At 39.6% G+C, this 15,202-nt stretch overlaps 1 protein-coding gene across 1 annotated transcript; it reads left to right on the top strand.

Moving 5' to 3' along the window:
• Window positions 1-10,402: 10,402 nt before the first annotated feature.
• On the top strand, window positions 10,403-13,989 carry fabp3 (fatty acid binding protein 3, muscle and heart). The gene is made up of 4 exons (XM_042012530.1): window positions 10,403-10,615; window positions 12,243-12,415; window positions 13,379-13,480; window positions 13,554-13,989. Exons 1-4 carry the CDS (start codon window positions 10,543-10,545, stop codon window positions 13,605-13,607), a joined length of 402 nt encoding a protein of 133 aa, XP_041868464.1. The 5' UTR covers window positions 10,403-10,542; the 3' UTR covers window positions 13,608-13,989.
• Window positions 13,990-15,202: the final 1,213 nt, after the last annotated feature.

Genomic DNA, 15,202 nt, shown 5'->3' with positions numbered 1-15,202 from the left:
CCCTAAAATCCCTCCACCCGGGTACGATGTCCACCCATATTTCACACACTAGTTACCCACATATATTACGCTCTGTGGAAGAAACACCTTCTGTCATTAATTAAAACAAATAAAGAAACAGATTTATATTTTATGAAAATACTCAACAACATTAGTTACATAGCACTTTATCATACACATAAGAGCAACTGAATGTGCTTTACAGAGCAAAAGAGAGAGCAGGACAGGATACAACAGTGAAAACAATTGAAATAAATTAGTTAAAAACAACATAGATTATAAATGGGCAATATTAAAGCAACTTGCAATAATAATAATAATAAGGGCGCCATGGCTCAGTGGGTAGGGTGGTTGTCCTGTCGCCCATGGGTTGCGGTCTGATCCTGGCTCGGAGAGCTCACGTTGATGCGTCCCTGAGCAAGACACCTGAACCCCTAATTGTTCCTGAACGCCTTGCATGGCAGCTTCCACCATCAGTGTGTGAATGTGTGTGTGAATGGATGAATGTGATGTATATGTAAAGTGCTTTGGATAAAAGTGCTATATACGTACAGACCATTTACCATAATAGATAATAATGAAGTTAGCGATAAAAGCAATAAGATGCAGTGTTTACTTTCCATGTCAATATACTTGACAAGCCATGTATCAAAATGGGGATGGCCAGTGATGTTTCAGGGGTGGTCCTGCCTCCCCAAAGGCCTGTATTTTCTTACAAAATAAAATCACATGTATGTGTTTCAATTACACAGGTATTTAGGTTCTTCTACTTGTGCATAACTTTATAATCTTGACATAGTCTTAAATATGAGCGATGAATCAAATTAATCCACACAACTCTCATAATTTTTCTAGAATGCACTATAACTTTTACAGGTAAACTTAATTTGACTTTCTCTAAACTTCTGAATGTACATGTACAGCTTTTCAGTGTTTAAGTACTTATTGTACAGAATACTGATTTCTACCAAGGTGAATAACCGCAAAAAAAGAAAGAAAAAAAAAGAAGTGTCTGAACCATGAATTGAGCTTTAAATGTTCTAGTAAAATGAAGACTCTTATTTAAACAGTCCTCTTTATCACACTGTTCACATTTTGACATCATCCGACCAAGATTACACCCAACACATGACAAGTTATAGAGACATTGCCCTTTTTGTGTTTTGGTATACCCACACTGATAATAATAAATAGTTTAAAATGAAGGAATTATCATTGCATGATGTTACTTAAATACCCTACATTCATTATATCAGTGTGAACTTTTTACATTTGCCATAAATTCCACCATAAAACCATAAATATTCCTAACTTTTTGTGAGTATTGTTTTTGCCAAAAGTAAATAAACAAATGTAGCAATGGCAAATTAAAGGTAATGCAACATAGTTTGGTTTTGCTTCTCAAAAGGATAAAACGAGGGCCCAAGAATTGTAGAAATGCCAAACCCCTGGTCTTTTTTTTCGTACCAAAAATTAAAACAGTTTGTTTTTTAAAACAGTACATATTTGCCTATTTTTCTTTTCTTGTCTGTACCTTTGCACCTGCACTTTGGCTTTGAATTTTTCATATAATAGTTCATTTTATATATGTATATATATATATATATATGGGTTAAATCCCCTGAGGGACATTTATTTCACATCCTTGTCCTTCTTCTTCTCCACATTGCCTGGTTACCTTCTTCACTGGATACAACAAATGTGAAAAACATTCAATCAAACAAGAAATAACATTACAACTGAGAACACAACTTCTTTGTGGTTGCTGCCGTCTTACGGTGGACAAGAAGTGCTCACAGAAAACCTTTTATAACTCAAAGAATAGAGGAAAGATTGGTGAAAAATCCCACTGACAGTGGGGGAAAGGAGCTGCAAGGCTTTGGATTGGTTACCATAGTTTCACTGATGGAATCCAATCCTTTACCACACACAAAGAAAATAGAAACACAAGCACTGCACACCGCATGTCTGGCTGATCTTTTAATACACTACCCCCCATGCCTTTGTCGCCAGGGATACTGTTGATATTGGATCAAGAAGCGTCATCTTCTGTTCCGGTTCCTTTTCCTGAACTCATTACACAAGAGAGTGTTTTCTCCGAATGAAAACAAAATAACTGTTTAGTCATTGTTTAGATAATTTTCAAACACTGATTTTTTGCTCTATGTTTTTCATAATCTATGCGGTATTGGTCATTTAATTAATCAAATTATTCTATCAGAGGTGATGAATTATGGCAGCAGTATCCTAAATAACCAGCATCACCACCTAGGGGCAAAGACAAATACACTGCACTGACAGTTTGTGACCAGCAGAGGGGACTAGTGTAACATGCTGGATGAAGTGGGTAGTTGAACCTTGGTTGTCAATAAAAGGGCCTAGAAATTGTCATATAGAGATATGATACAGATTTTGATTCTGACAACTGTGCATAATAATCAAATTCCAAAGAAGAGAAAGGAAAACACATACTGACCCTATATGTCTGTTTTCCTCATTTTAAACTTGTTGCTTGCTCACTGGAGGATTTGCAGAGCAAATCTTAGAATGAAATCTAAACCTATCTGCAGGGGTAACATGAAACACACACACACACAAGTGCTGCACTAACCTCTGTGCACCAGCTGATACCTGGTTTGATTAGTAATTACTGCACAACAATGCATAGACCAAATGTGCACAGAAATAACCACTAGTTAGGTGCTTGTATAATCATTTTATTATTCAGTCATTTTCTATACCAAATTTGTCTTATTGAAGTTGAAGGGTGGCCAAAGTCTTTAGCTACCATCAGAGCGACATGAAGAATACATCCAGGTCAGATAATCAATAATTCACAGGGTCACACATGTACACATTATAAAGAATGAACAACAGAAATAAAGAATCATCACTATCAAAGATACAAAACAAAAACATTAGAACATTATTCCCACGTTTGAACAGGGACAAAAAGAGACAAAAAGGGTTGAGTTCATCCAAGCATGACTTATTTAAGACACTTTAGTTCTTATTTATTAACTATATTTTATTTGGCTCATAGATAAAACTTAAAAATAATGTCATTGATAGCACCTTACATACCACTGATGCTGGTACACATTAAATAAATACATGTTTGAAAATGCATCACTAATTCTGTCATTTGATAAATCTAGACTTGTGCAGACTCAACCCTCCGCTCCCGTATTTATGCCATTAACTTTCTGTGTTGTAACTTAAACTCCACGGGGACACAGAGCGTGAGAATGAGAGTAGATAAGTGCAGCCAGGGGAGCACAGCATGATGTTTTCAAAATGAACAAATGACCCCATTAGAGAAGGGAATTACAATATCCAGATGTTTATTCACTTGTATTCACTCAGTTACACAACGGTGCACAGGAAAGCCCTAAGAAATCTGGAAGAAAAATCAACATTCCTGGGTTTATGGCTTTTCTGCTCTTCCTTTGGGTCTTCTGGGAATCAATACTGTTAGCAGCCCTGACCCATCACAGCCTTTGGGCCAGTGTTAACTTAATGTACAACACACACCTGCTCGGGTAAAGTCCTGTTGTGTTAAGGCCAACAAGCAGTGTAAGGTTTGCCTGGACTGTACAGAGGCTAATATTCATACTGTATCTGAGGTCAACAACCTTAGTAGCAATCCAGCCAGAAAAAAGCTGATTTTATCATGCACACTTAAATAAAACAAGCTCAATGATTTTATCCATTTATAAAATATACCCCAGGTGTGCCTTGTGTGATTGCTTTTTGACATATTAGCCAATATCTTTGTTCAAGTGCAGGATAATGCTTATAAAGCACTAGATTAATGGTTTATTACAAAGCAACTAAAGCTCACATCATGCCTGTCTAAACTTTGATGGAGAAGGGTATGTGTAGCCATCCAGAGAAAATGCATTTTAATTTGAATTATGACTGAATTGGCATCCCAGAGCACTACATCATAGGATTGCCAGAAGATCAAACACACACCCATACACATGCTGAAACACATTTGTGCATCTACTGACAGCCCGGGAACATGTTCCCATTTTATTTTAGTGGGACAGAGTGGGCTCAAATTCCACCATCTTGCTCATGCTATTCCTGTTTTTAGCATTTACATCCAAAGGAAAGAAGAATATATATATATATATATATATATATATATATATATATATATATATATATATATATATATATATATATATGCACGAAAAAAAACTACAGTAAGAAGAGAAGCAGAGCTAAACGATTTCAACCTTTCACCTCCTCCCTGCCTGTCCTTCTTCTTTTTCCATGTGTCCCTAAACACCTGTTTATGTCAAGTGTAAAACTCGTGCACGCTACAGATTCATTCCATCACACACACATGTGCTAGTTTGGACACACTTATACAGACGACAGCATGGGGAGACCAGTGGAGGACAAGAGCAGTGGGACAGGGTGTGTAACAGGGCATGATGTAACAGTTTTCATGATCGACTTTCCTCACAATTCCCTTTTTGTGTGTGTGTGTGTGTGTGTGTGTGTTTATGTGTCGCAATTCAGGGTATTCAAGTTAAAGTGGGCATGTTGTTACACAACTTCCAGAGATCATTTGACCACGCATTTGCAGTTGAGGGAATTTCGTCAGAGAGACAAGCAGATGATAAGTGAACATTTGTGCTTCTTGAATGAGTGCAACTGTGTGTGCATGTGTGTTTGCTTCAAAGGGATTTCTTACGAACCCGCTGGGACCCCTGTCACTGTGTGAGGACAAACATCAAAGTTCCCACTGTGCCAGATTAATTTCCTTGGAAAGGATGTGGTTGTGGGATTGTGAAATAAAATTAGGTTCAGGTTGGACATTTAGTTGTGATTATAACAGTTAGGTTAAAGGACCAGGGAATGCTTTAGATCAGTAAATGTCCTCACAGGGGCATAGGACTTTGCATTACAGAACCTACGTACATTTGGTACATACAAGTTTCCTAAGTGATCTAGTGACAAGTGGCCAGCATTATGTGTGTTCACATCTGCTGTTACAATGTGCAACCTCATATGTCTAAAGTGTCCACTTGTGGTTGAATTTCAGTTCCCTGTGCTCTAGACCAATAAACACATAGTCCATCTACATCACACGGTCTTAGCAGCGCAAACAAAACATTTACAGTAGAGCTATATATACATGTACATACTGTCTAAGTACTGACCTGTTGTCACTGCAGGACTGACTGACAGCTTATTTACTAAGAAAGGTAATGTTAGAATGGCCTGCTGCTTTTTTGGGGCTTCAGTGGAGACCCACAGGATCCAAATCCCAATGCACCCATCCCATCTGGAATTCTAATATTTGTGTAAAACTAGGAATGCATTCAGTAAACTGCACTTGATCATTACATACAATGACCTGTTTTGGATACAATTGAATGGCTGTTGTTGTCAAACTATCTCTAAACATTTTAATAAATAGACAGTATGAGTGAAGTGAAGTAATGTAATTAGATCCTAACGTGTCCTCAGTCCATCCACACTCTGTTCAGTTAGTTAGTTCACTTATGATCGGATTGCCAAGGACTAATCTCAGCACCAGATGTGAATGAACTCCTTAATCTTTGAAATTTAGCACACTGCTCTGTCCTCGTGTCTTTAAAATTGTCTTGAGAGCAAGGACTGGACTTAAGATTTAACGTTAGAATAGGTTTTTATCCTTGTTTGCAATACACAGATGAATAGAATAGAGCAAGTTCTGTTTTAAGATAAATAGTCTCAGTTGCTGATTATTTCATGAAAACATGCAGTTTCTAGATAAACAAGTTTTGACTGAAATGCGCAGAAAATCTGTTAAATGTCCATAAAACAGCTAGCAGTGTGGTAGTTGCCTCTGCACTTGAACAGTTTAAGAGGTGGCCCTGCTCCACTCTGCTCACAATTTCATGTCAGCTATACAAAATGGCTAGTGACATAACAGTAATACAAAATATAAATGGATTAAAAATACTAAATTACCATGAAGAAAACCAACTAAACTTTTTCAACTTCTTTGTCAGAGGCCAAAATATTCATACAAAGATTGTGTTGTGCAAAATGTACCAAAGAAACAGTCAAACATCAAACTGATTTCATGGATTCTTAAAGCAAGCATGTGCAACATTGTTTAATAAATGTCTTTTTAAACTCAACCACAAACAGCCCTCCTCACAAAATAATTGTTTCTGCATTGACCACCACTTTTCACCTTGAAGTCTCCTTTACATTCTGCTAATTTGAGATCTCCTCCAGCTACACACCCCTTCCAGAAATATTTCCCTCCCTGACACTGACCAGACATTCATTCCCCTGTCCAGTTTTGGGATCCTGGGGGGATGCAGATTTCTGGGTCCAGTCTCCATAACTATGGAATTCTTCCTGTCTTGACATGTGATATATGGATGGCCCGGGACGATTTAAGCCATTACTCAGAACTTAACTTCCCACACTTCAGAATTTGATCTCACACAAAATGACCATGCTTGTTCTCTTTAAGAATATATATTACACTGTGTTTGATTTATTTTTAAGTACTGTGCTTTATATATATGTACTGGGTACCTTTAAAAGTCCATATTAAAGGAATTCTTCAGTATATTGTGGACTCTATGTTGCGGAGAGCTGCAAGAGAAGATGAGAATACTCTCTTTAATAGCTTTTTCTGTACACAGTCAGTTCGCATGCAGCCAGTTAGCTAGGCTCAGCACAAACCTGAAAAGTCACTACAACCAGCCAAATAAAAGTCCAGCAAAAATCTTCCCATAAGTCTGTAGATTTTTAACAAACTAAACCAATGAAGCTGATCTTATTATTCCACTTTAAAGATATAACCTTTGTCACTTTTGGACAGATTTTCTTTGGTGGCTGGCTGTCACTGTCAAAATATTGAGCTTTTCTTTTCAGACAGAAGAAAGCCAGTGTTAGATTTTGTGTATTTTCAGACAACATATCATATCAGCTAGGGAAAGTGCCTACCCTGTGGAAAACATCCTGTATTGTTCCAGTTCCAAAGAAAAAACGTCCTGGTGAGCTGAACGATTACAGACCGGTGGCACTTACATCCCAGCTGATGAAGACGATGGAGCAGCTCATCCTCAATCTCCTCAAGCCCCAAGTGCAACAGGCCCAGGACCCCCTACAGTTTGCCTATCGCGCAGGTGTGGGTGTGGAGGATGCTATTCTCTACCTCCTACACCGTGTCCAAATTCATCTGGATAAGGGGATGGGCACAGTGAGGATCCTCTTCTTGGATTTTTCAAGTGCCTTCAACACAATCCAGCCCCTGATGCTTCTGGACGAACTGAGGGAGATGCAGGTGGACCCCTGCTTGGTGTCCTGGATTGGTAACTACCTCACAGAGAGACCGCAGTACGTCAGGCTAAAGGACACCACATCTGACATTGTTATTAGCAACACAGGAGCACCCCAGGGGACGGTGCTGGCCCCCCTCCTCTTCACACTCTACACCTCATACTTCTGTTACAACTCAGAGCTGTGTCACATCCAGAAGTTTGCAGATGACACAGCCATCTTGGGGTGTATCAGGGATGATGGTGAGGATGAGTACAGGAATCTGGTCAGTGACTTTGTCACCTGGAGTCAGATGAACCATCTCCAGCTTAACACCTCAAAGACTAAGGAGCTGGTTATAGACTTCAGGAAGTCCAGCCCACAACCACGTCAAGTGACCATCAGGGACGATAAGGTGGAGATTGTAGACAACTACAGGTACCTCGGGTTGTGGCTAGATAACAAGCTGGACTGGAGATGCTGTACAGATCGCCTGTACAAGAAGGGCCAAAGCCGTCTGTACTTCCTGCGAAGACTGAGATCTTTTAACATCTGCAGGAAACTCCTGTGGATGTTCTATCAGTCTGTGGTAGCTAGTACGTTTTTTTATGCTGTTGTCTGCTGGGGGGGTAACATGACAAAAAGGTGTGCTAACAGGCTGGAAAAACTCATCCGGCGGGCAGGCGCTGTGGTTGGCATGAAGCTGGACTCCCTGGTGACAGTGGCAAAGAGGAGAACACTAAAAAAAAACTACTGGCTATTGTGAATGATGCCAGTCGCCTTCTGTACACTGTCATCAGTGTACAGAGAAGCCTGACCAGTAACAGGCTGCTCCTCCCCAAGAGTAGGACCAACCGGCTCAGAGACTCCTTTGTCCCACGAGCCATCAAACTGTACAACTCTGCATTAGGCAGGAGGGGGAGAAGGAGGGGGGAGAGGGAGGTGTGCAGTCCGCCCGATACAACACATGCACAATAACCCATACAAAACGTGCAATAGTGAACTGGGAATCTGTACCACCTCTACTGTGTGCAATGCTTGTTTATATTGTTTATATTGTTTTATTAACTTATCTTATTGTTATTATTGCTATATTTATTGCATTCTATTTGCCTCTATTTTGCTTTGTACCTGTATATATTGTGTCTTGTGCTAGTCCTGCTTTACTGTTGGTGTTGTATTGCTACTGGTACCCAAATTTCCCTGAGGGCTCTCTGAAGGGATTAATAAAGTATTTCTATTCTATTCTATTCTATTCTATTCTATTCTATTCTATTCTATTCTATTTATCTTATAGCATAATTGCCCAAGTCATATTTAGGCAAAATTGTGATATCTATCCAGCTGTACTCTCCTAATATTGCTGATTGACTGTGCATCACTGCCTATAAAACCTTAAAATATGACTATGCTATGAGGCTAACGATATGAAAGGCTGTATCTTACTAAAGATCTTGAGGTTGTCAGTATGAACTGTTTAATGTAGTTTTATTAAACATATTTTATTTTAAACATCAAATTTTCTCCATTATGTTGAGAAAAAACTTTAACTTTTCTCTGCAAGTTTAAACCTGCTGAGTGGAACAGAAAGTTACTTAACTAAGGAGAAATCAAAGCATGAATAATTGTATCTCCCTTCTGATAGCAAGTTTAACTACTTATAGTGACAGCCTGCTTTCAAACTCCAATCCATTGCCAACACAGAGAAATAATCACCTGGTGCAGATGGGTTTAAGCAACACTGTGAGAATTTTTGGAGCACTGTGAGACTTTCATTTATATGCAGATGTCATGCACTACAGCTTTTAATTTACACAAAAACTCAAAAATTCCTCTAAGGGTGGTGAGTCGGGTATGCTTAACAATAACCCGGTAACATAAACAAACCACTCTAGTTTCATTGTGATTCTAATGTTGCTTTAGTCTGATTTCTCAATAGGTTTCTGGAGTTTTCAGTGGAATCTGTAAATCTGTTGCTCCCTTGAATTCCCTTGAAAAGACCAAAAGCAATATTGCTTTAGCATATCCCTCCCCCTGTGTCCCACCCTGGGAAAGAAATTTGTTTAAATTTAAATAAGAGAGAGGGGGGGGGAATCCCATAAAAGCTGGACATAGTTCTATCAAATTTAACTCAAGCAAGAGAACACAGGACTCATTATACTTCTTATCAGTGTGCCAATAAGAGATTATTGCACTGAGATGAGGGCTGACCGAAAACACAGCAGGTAACTATAAGCACCAAAATATAGCTGTTGGCACTGTCAAAAATATGTGAAACAAAAAGTATACAAGGTCCCTTTGCTTTGTGAAACTGAAAAAATCTTAGTGAACAAAGAACTGATTAACTGATGAGAGAAGGTGTTAAAACTATTTAAATCATCCCATGAAAAGATTGCCTTAGCTTCTTAGCCATGTTTTTTCACCCAGTATTCTTTTTCACAGGCATTCCTTTTAGTGGTGATCTCCGTTTAAGTCATTCACTTCACTTTATTTGTTTGGGATTGTGAGAAAAAGATGTCCCAGCTAGTTTGCTAAGTAACTTTGGTAAGTTCCTGCCTTTTTCCAAGAAGCCTCAGTGGAGATCTTGTAAGCCAACTCTGTGGACCTGAAAGTTCAGATTTTTGGTCATACTATTTCTCCTCGTAATGTTATAGGAGACAGTAATGACATTTACAACCCACAGCACCTCTCTGCAGGGGGAAAAGAAAAATCCCTTGCCTCTCCTCCTTTAGGGCTCAACTGACAGCAAAGCCTCCTTCATCGCAACCACCACACCCTCCCCCATCTCTTTTCTTTACCCCTTTTCTTCTTTTAGCTTGGGTTTCTTTGTGACTCTGCCAACTCTGATCTTCCCGCTCATGCTCTTTGTACTGTACAAGTATGAAGGGACTGCTATGTAACTACACTGTTATGATACACGAATATAGTGGCTAAACCAAACGATGCAAATAAACCCTTCCTAAAATTCAAATATACTTTATTTGCATGGAAGTCATCTTAACTAAAACTCAAGCTATCACCTCCTCTTTCTGGCCCTCCTCCCTTGGTTCTCAGCACAGCCTGATGACATCATGAACAGCCGGTATAAATCCAGCCAGTAAGATTGCAGCAACGGCTTGTGGCGCTGACTACCCGCTCTCCGCCTGTCTGCCTCCTCTCTCATACTGACGCTCCTCTCCTTTGCTGCAGCTCACGCGCAAATACACACTCTCACGCACTCTCTCTCAACCCCATTTTCGCTGCACTACTGCAAACATGGCCGAGGCATTTGTGGGCACATGGAACCTCAAGGAGAGCGATAAATTCGATGAATACATGAAGGAGCTGGGTAAGTGTGCTTTTTAAATTTTTGTGCAGTTAGTATGTGAGCTTGTGCGCATGCGTTTGTAACAAGAGAGGATGCAACGCTTGCAGTGCTGCACGGGAGAACATGTGTGAAAAATGGCCTGTTTATGCTTAACCTGTTTTAGTAGCTACTGATGGAGGGTGTGGGAAAGATAAATGAAGATAACAATGAAAGGAAATGTAAACAAGGAAGTATCCAAAATGGAGAATTAAAAAAGGGGATAGAAAAGAAACATAGAACCAGAGGGGGAGCAAGAAAAGAAAGAGTGGTAGACCGCATGGCCTAACTGCTGTAAACGAGGGAGGGGCTCTCCCTTAGTGCAGAGAAGAAAACCCCAACTGTGAGGGTATCTGAATGGCCAGCAAAGGGCATGCACACACACACACACACACACACACACACACACACACACACACACAGGACTATAATATGGGTGACCTTCACTGAAAGCTCCTCATTGTTTGAGTCTATGGGAGGGGTTTATTATTAAAATGGTTGTGTTAATGGAATGAGAAAACAGCTTCAAATTATATCACATATACCTTCATGTTCAGCGTGCATGATGGGAACAGGTGTGCTGAATTTTACAACTGCAAACGACACTAAACTATTTGACTTTGTAAGTGCGTGTGTGTGGCACAGAGTTTAATTGCCCATGACCTCAGAGGCATATTATCATTGACCCACCTGCCCTGGTCACCATGGAAACCAGTTGCCCCTTTACCTCTAACCCCAATACTTAAATCAGTGAGGCCTCGACGCGGTAATACACATGTACACATTGTCAGATTGTCAGCCTGGACAAGAACAGGTTTTCCACTTTGGTAGAAAAAGGTGTGAGTCACTGTTGCCCAATAAAATGATCTCTCTCTCTCTCTCTCTCTCTCTCTCTCTCTCTCTCTCTCTCTCTCTCTCGCTCTCTCTCTCTCACACACACACACACACACACACCCACACACCCATGTGATCAGTTGCACTCTCACATGTCCAGACAGGCACTCAGGTCAATGGGACTGTGCAGTGTTTGAAGAACATGCTGCAGGCCTGATACCAGACAAATAGAGATGATAGAGCATGTCCGCCAAAGGATCCCAGAGGGCAAATCCATAACTTCTGCTTTAACCTTGTATCCGCAGATATGCATGTGTAACCTATCTGTACACTACGTATTCCAGGAATGGACGTGAAATATTTAAACTACTTTTAGAACTCTTGACCTTGCTCCTCTTCCTCTACATTTTTGGATTTTAATCCAGTCTCTCACCACCATCCCACTGTGGTTGCCACATCACGCTATCCAATTCTGAATTTTCTGTTGTAATTTACAAAAATCTGCTTAATTCATTGGCACATAATTAGTTAAATTTGTCTCCTTTATTAGACAAAGCCTTTAACATTAACATGAATCTATCATGTGTCACAAAATTAATTATTTGACTTTAATGACTTTTTTTTTTAGTAAAATTTCAGCTTTAAAGCTCATATGGGCCAAATAACATCTGAGAGAAAGTCGTGTGCCTTTTATCTGATTGTTTTATGTGATAAATCAATGTTGTCATCTATAAAGTCTCAGTAATAAATGCATTACTCTTATGTCTTTTTTGTGCAGGTGTGGGCTTTGCTACACGTAAGGTAGGCAACATGACCAAACCCACCACAATTATCTCTGTGGATGGTGATACGGTGACAGTGAAGACCCAGAGCGCCATTAAGAACACAGAGCTTTCCTTCAAGCTTGAAGAGGAGTTTGACGAGACCACTGCTGATGACAGGAAGGTTAAGGTGAGAGGTCAAATTCCAGGCGACACAGACAAGAGACTTGCAGAAGGTCAAAACTCAAAGGCAAAACTTTGAGTTGGGATGTTCTCCACCTCCAAAACTATATAATTTTTTCATCGTTCTATGATAAAGTCTTTAGATGAATTAGCTTTCCATATTGTGCCATAACTGGACATTCACACAAAGTTCACACATTGCAGCTCACAAGCACTGTATGCTTCTCCTCATGCCTCTGGAATTTGGCAATTGGAAGAAAGATCCTTCAGAGAAGATGGCTTTAAAGAGACACGGCTGCATGTTAGGCAGAGAATAGGGCTAAATAAATAAGGGCCTACAGGATTTTTTTTTAAATTGTGGATTGTGCCAAGCTACTATATGAATGCATGAAGTCCCAGAATATCAATATAAGGCTTTAAATGACCAATAATGCGATGAGTAGTAGCTAATCTTTAGGTGATATTATTAGAGTAGACCACCTCTAATCAAACCAATCTAAGCTAAATAAATAGCTGATAGTTTTGTTATGGGTTTTTTTTTGTGGTAGAGGTTAGGCCAAAAATAGAGATATGCTAATGTCATCCACATTGTTATTTTAAGCTTGGAGGTATTTAAAGTTTGGCTAAGGAGTGAAGTTCAGTAAAATCTAGAATTTAAAAACAAACTTTTGGTTTATAGAACGCTTGCACTGATAAAACACCATGTTAATCAAAATATTTAACTAGCTTAGCAACATTAGCTAACATTCAGCAAGAGGCAGCTATACACTAATAGGTCTTTTACCCTACTGATGTAATATGGTTACAAATTACCACCAAATATCCAAAATCGCTTACCTACATCTTGCAGAGCTATTGCTGTTCACCTTACATTTTATTGGTTATGGAGGAGGTTTTCTAGGAAAGCATGTCATTCATGAATGTACATCAGGGAGGATTAACTGCTGACTCTTGTCTCCTCTACCTGCAGTCCATTGTGACGGTAGATAATGGGAAGATGGTACACATACAGAGGTGGGATGGCAAAGAAACTAGTCTGGTTAGAGAAGTCAATGGAAACAACCTCACACTGGTAAGTGTCACAAAATGCACACTTTTAATACAAATGTACTTCTTGCATTTTAACTCTTTTCTTTCTTCCGTAGACACTTACACTCGGAGATGTCGTTTGCACACGTCGCTATGAGAAGGCGGAGTAAAGCCCTACATAGAGCAATGATGTCAAGACTAGTTTGCATAAGTCCCATAACTCCTTCATACCACTTCACCACAGGCTAAGAAAGTTATTGCATGGCTGCTAATTTTCTCTGTGTCCAATCTTACTGTACTTTCAGTATTAACGTTACTGCTGACTGTGACCTCCTTCGTCTCCCTGACCTGTATTTGTTCTTCCTTCCTCTAAGAAACACTGAATAAATTTCAGTCATTTTTTTTCCTTAATAAAACCTCTAGTGTGTGTTGTTTTTGAAAAATATTCTTTGTACGGTGCAAAAGAGAACACTTAAAAATTTTGGAAATATGAAAGTTTGACTATTGAGATCTGAAATTTTTTTTTTTAAATAAACGCGTCCTCACTGACAATTACTGTTTTTTATGTTGAAGCATGGCTGTTGCAAGCTCACGGTACAAATTGTCGATCTGCAAAGCTGTTGTATCATAAAATGTTGCATTATTTTCATCTATCCAGGGATATAAATATGTTATTATGTTATTGTTGCTCTTGTAAATTTAGAGCAAACCTTTGACTTTGAGCACCATGACCAAGATGTGACCAAGCTACACTTTTATACATGGGGGGGGGGGGGGGGGGGGGGGGGGCAGGGTGGGACCAGGGATCAGGGAAAAATCTGGATCACCAAGTGGAAATAACAGCAACAAGCTTATAAGGGTCCATAGAAATATTAGTTGGTTATTTTGAGGTGTAGTATGTGCATCGATAGCCTCTCCCTCTAGAAGTTCTGGTTTACTTTCTGGTGGTAGACTGGAGTCTTGTGTTTGAGCACAATGACATGTGTGGCTAGTTAGTGGGGTTGGGGGTCTGACTCGACCTGATCTGTGTCCTCCCTCTTTACAAAAAAGTGAAATAGCTCCTCATTCTTATATCTTCCTGTACAAAATAATACTGGTCACAGGCTATATGTCTCTGCATTTTCCTGTTGTAGCTTGCTTTACAGTCAAATATAATCCGTGCTAGCCTCCGGTTTAAATTAAACTGACCTGTCAATTACCTGATGTAGCGCCTGGGGTATCCAGACAGTTTTTAAAAGAAACCACTGTCACCTTGCCCACCCCTCTAGCTCTGCCCCTGTGACTAAGCTTCAATATGAGCCATAGTTACACTTCAAAGTAAACAGACCAGTAGTGCAGGACAATTCCTAAGTCTGCATAACCACTGTTTCCATCACAACTGGCTTTGCAGGGATTCACAGTTGCCTTAATTATAACTCTTCAACATATCCTGTCTATGTGTGTGTGTGTGTGTGCATTGAAGTGTGTGTCTGGCCTTTGCTCTGGTTACATTTGGGGGAAAGTTCATTTAAAGTGTTGTTAAGGTGTATGGGTAATGTTATGTCCTGAACTCATGAATTAGGTGTGAGTTCTAAATGTGGATCCTTCCCTCCCATGTCATGGGTTAGTCCGACACTGCCAACTGGAGGTAGGGTGAATGAGGCCAGGAGGAGACAGTCCGCCTCCTGCCTGCAACTGTCTCCTAAAGTTACTGAGTGGAAATTGTCAAATGGTAAAGTTTAATTAAATTAGCTGGTTTCCTGGTACAGATGGATATTTAGGCACA

Source organism: Melanotaenia boesemani, chromosome 17, assembly GCF_017639745.1.
Source record: "Melanotaenia boesemani isolate fMelBoe1 chromosome 17, fMelBoe1.pri, whole genome shotgun sequence".
Taxonomy (NCBI): Eukaryota; Metazoa; Chordata; class Actinopteri; order Atheriniformes; family Melanotaeniidae; genus Melanotaenia; species Melanotaenia boesemani.
Note: the sequence above shows the minus strand (reverse complement) of the source record. Positions and strands in the feature narration are given on the sequence as shown.

Bases quoted from the DNA above. Each gene is read 5' to 3' on its own strand.
- fabp3 (XM_042012530.1), top strand. From the start codon at position 10,543: ATGGCCGAGGCATTTGTGGGCACATGGAACCTCAAGGAGAGCGATAAA. The intron at 12,416-13,378 runs GTGAGAGGTCAA...CTCTACCTGCAG, and splicing joins CTGATGACAGGAAGGTTAAG to TCCATTGTGACGGTAGATAA. The intron at 13,481-13,553 runs GTAAGTGTCACA...TTTCTTCCGTAG, and splicing joins ATGGAAACAACCTCACACTG to ACACTTACACTCGGAGATGT.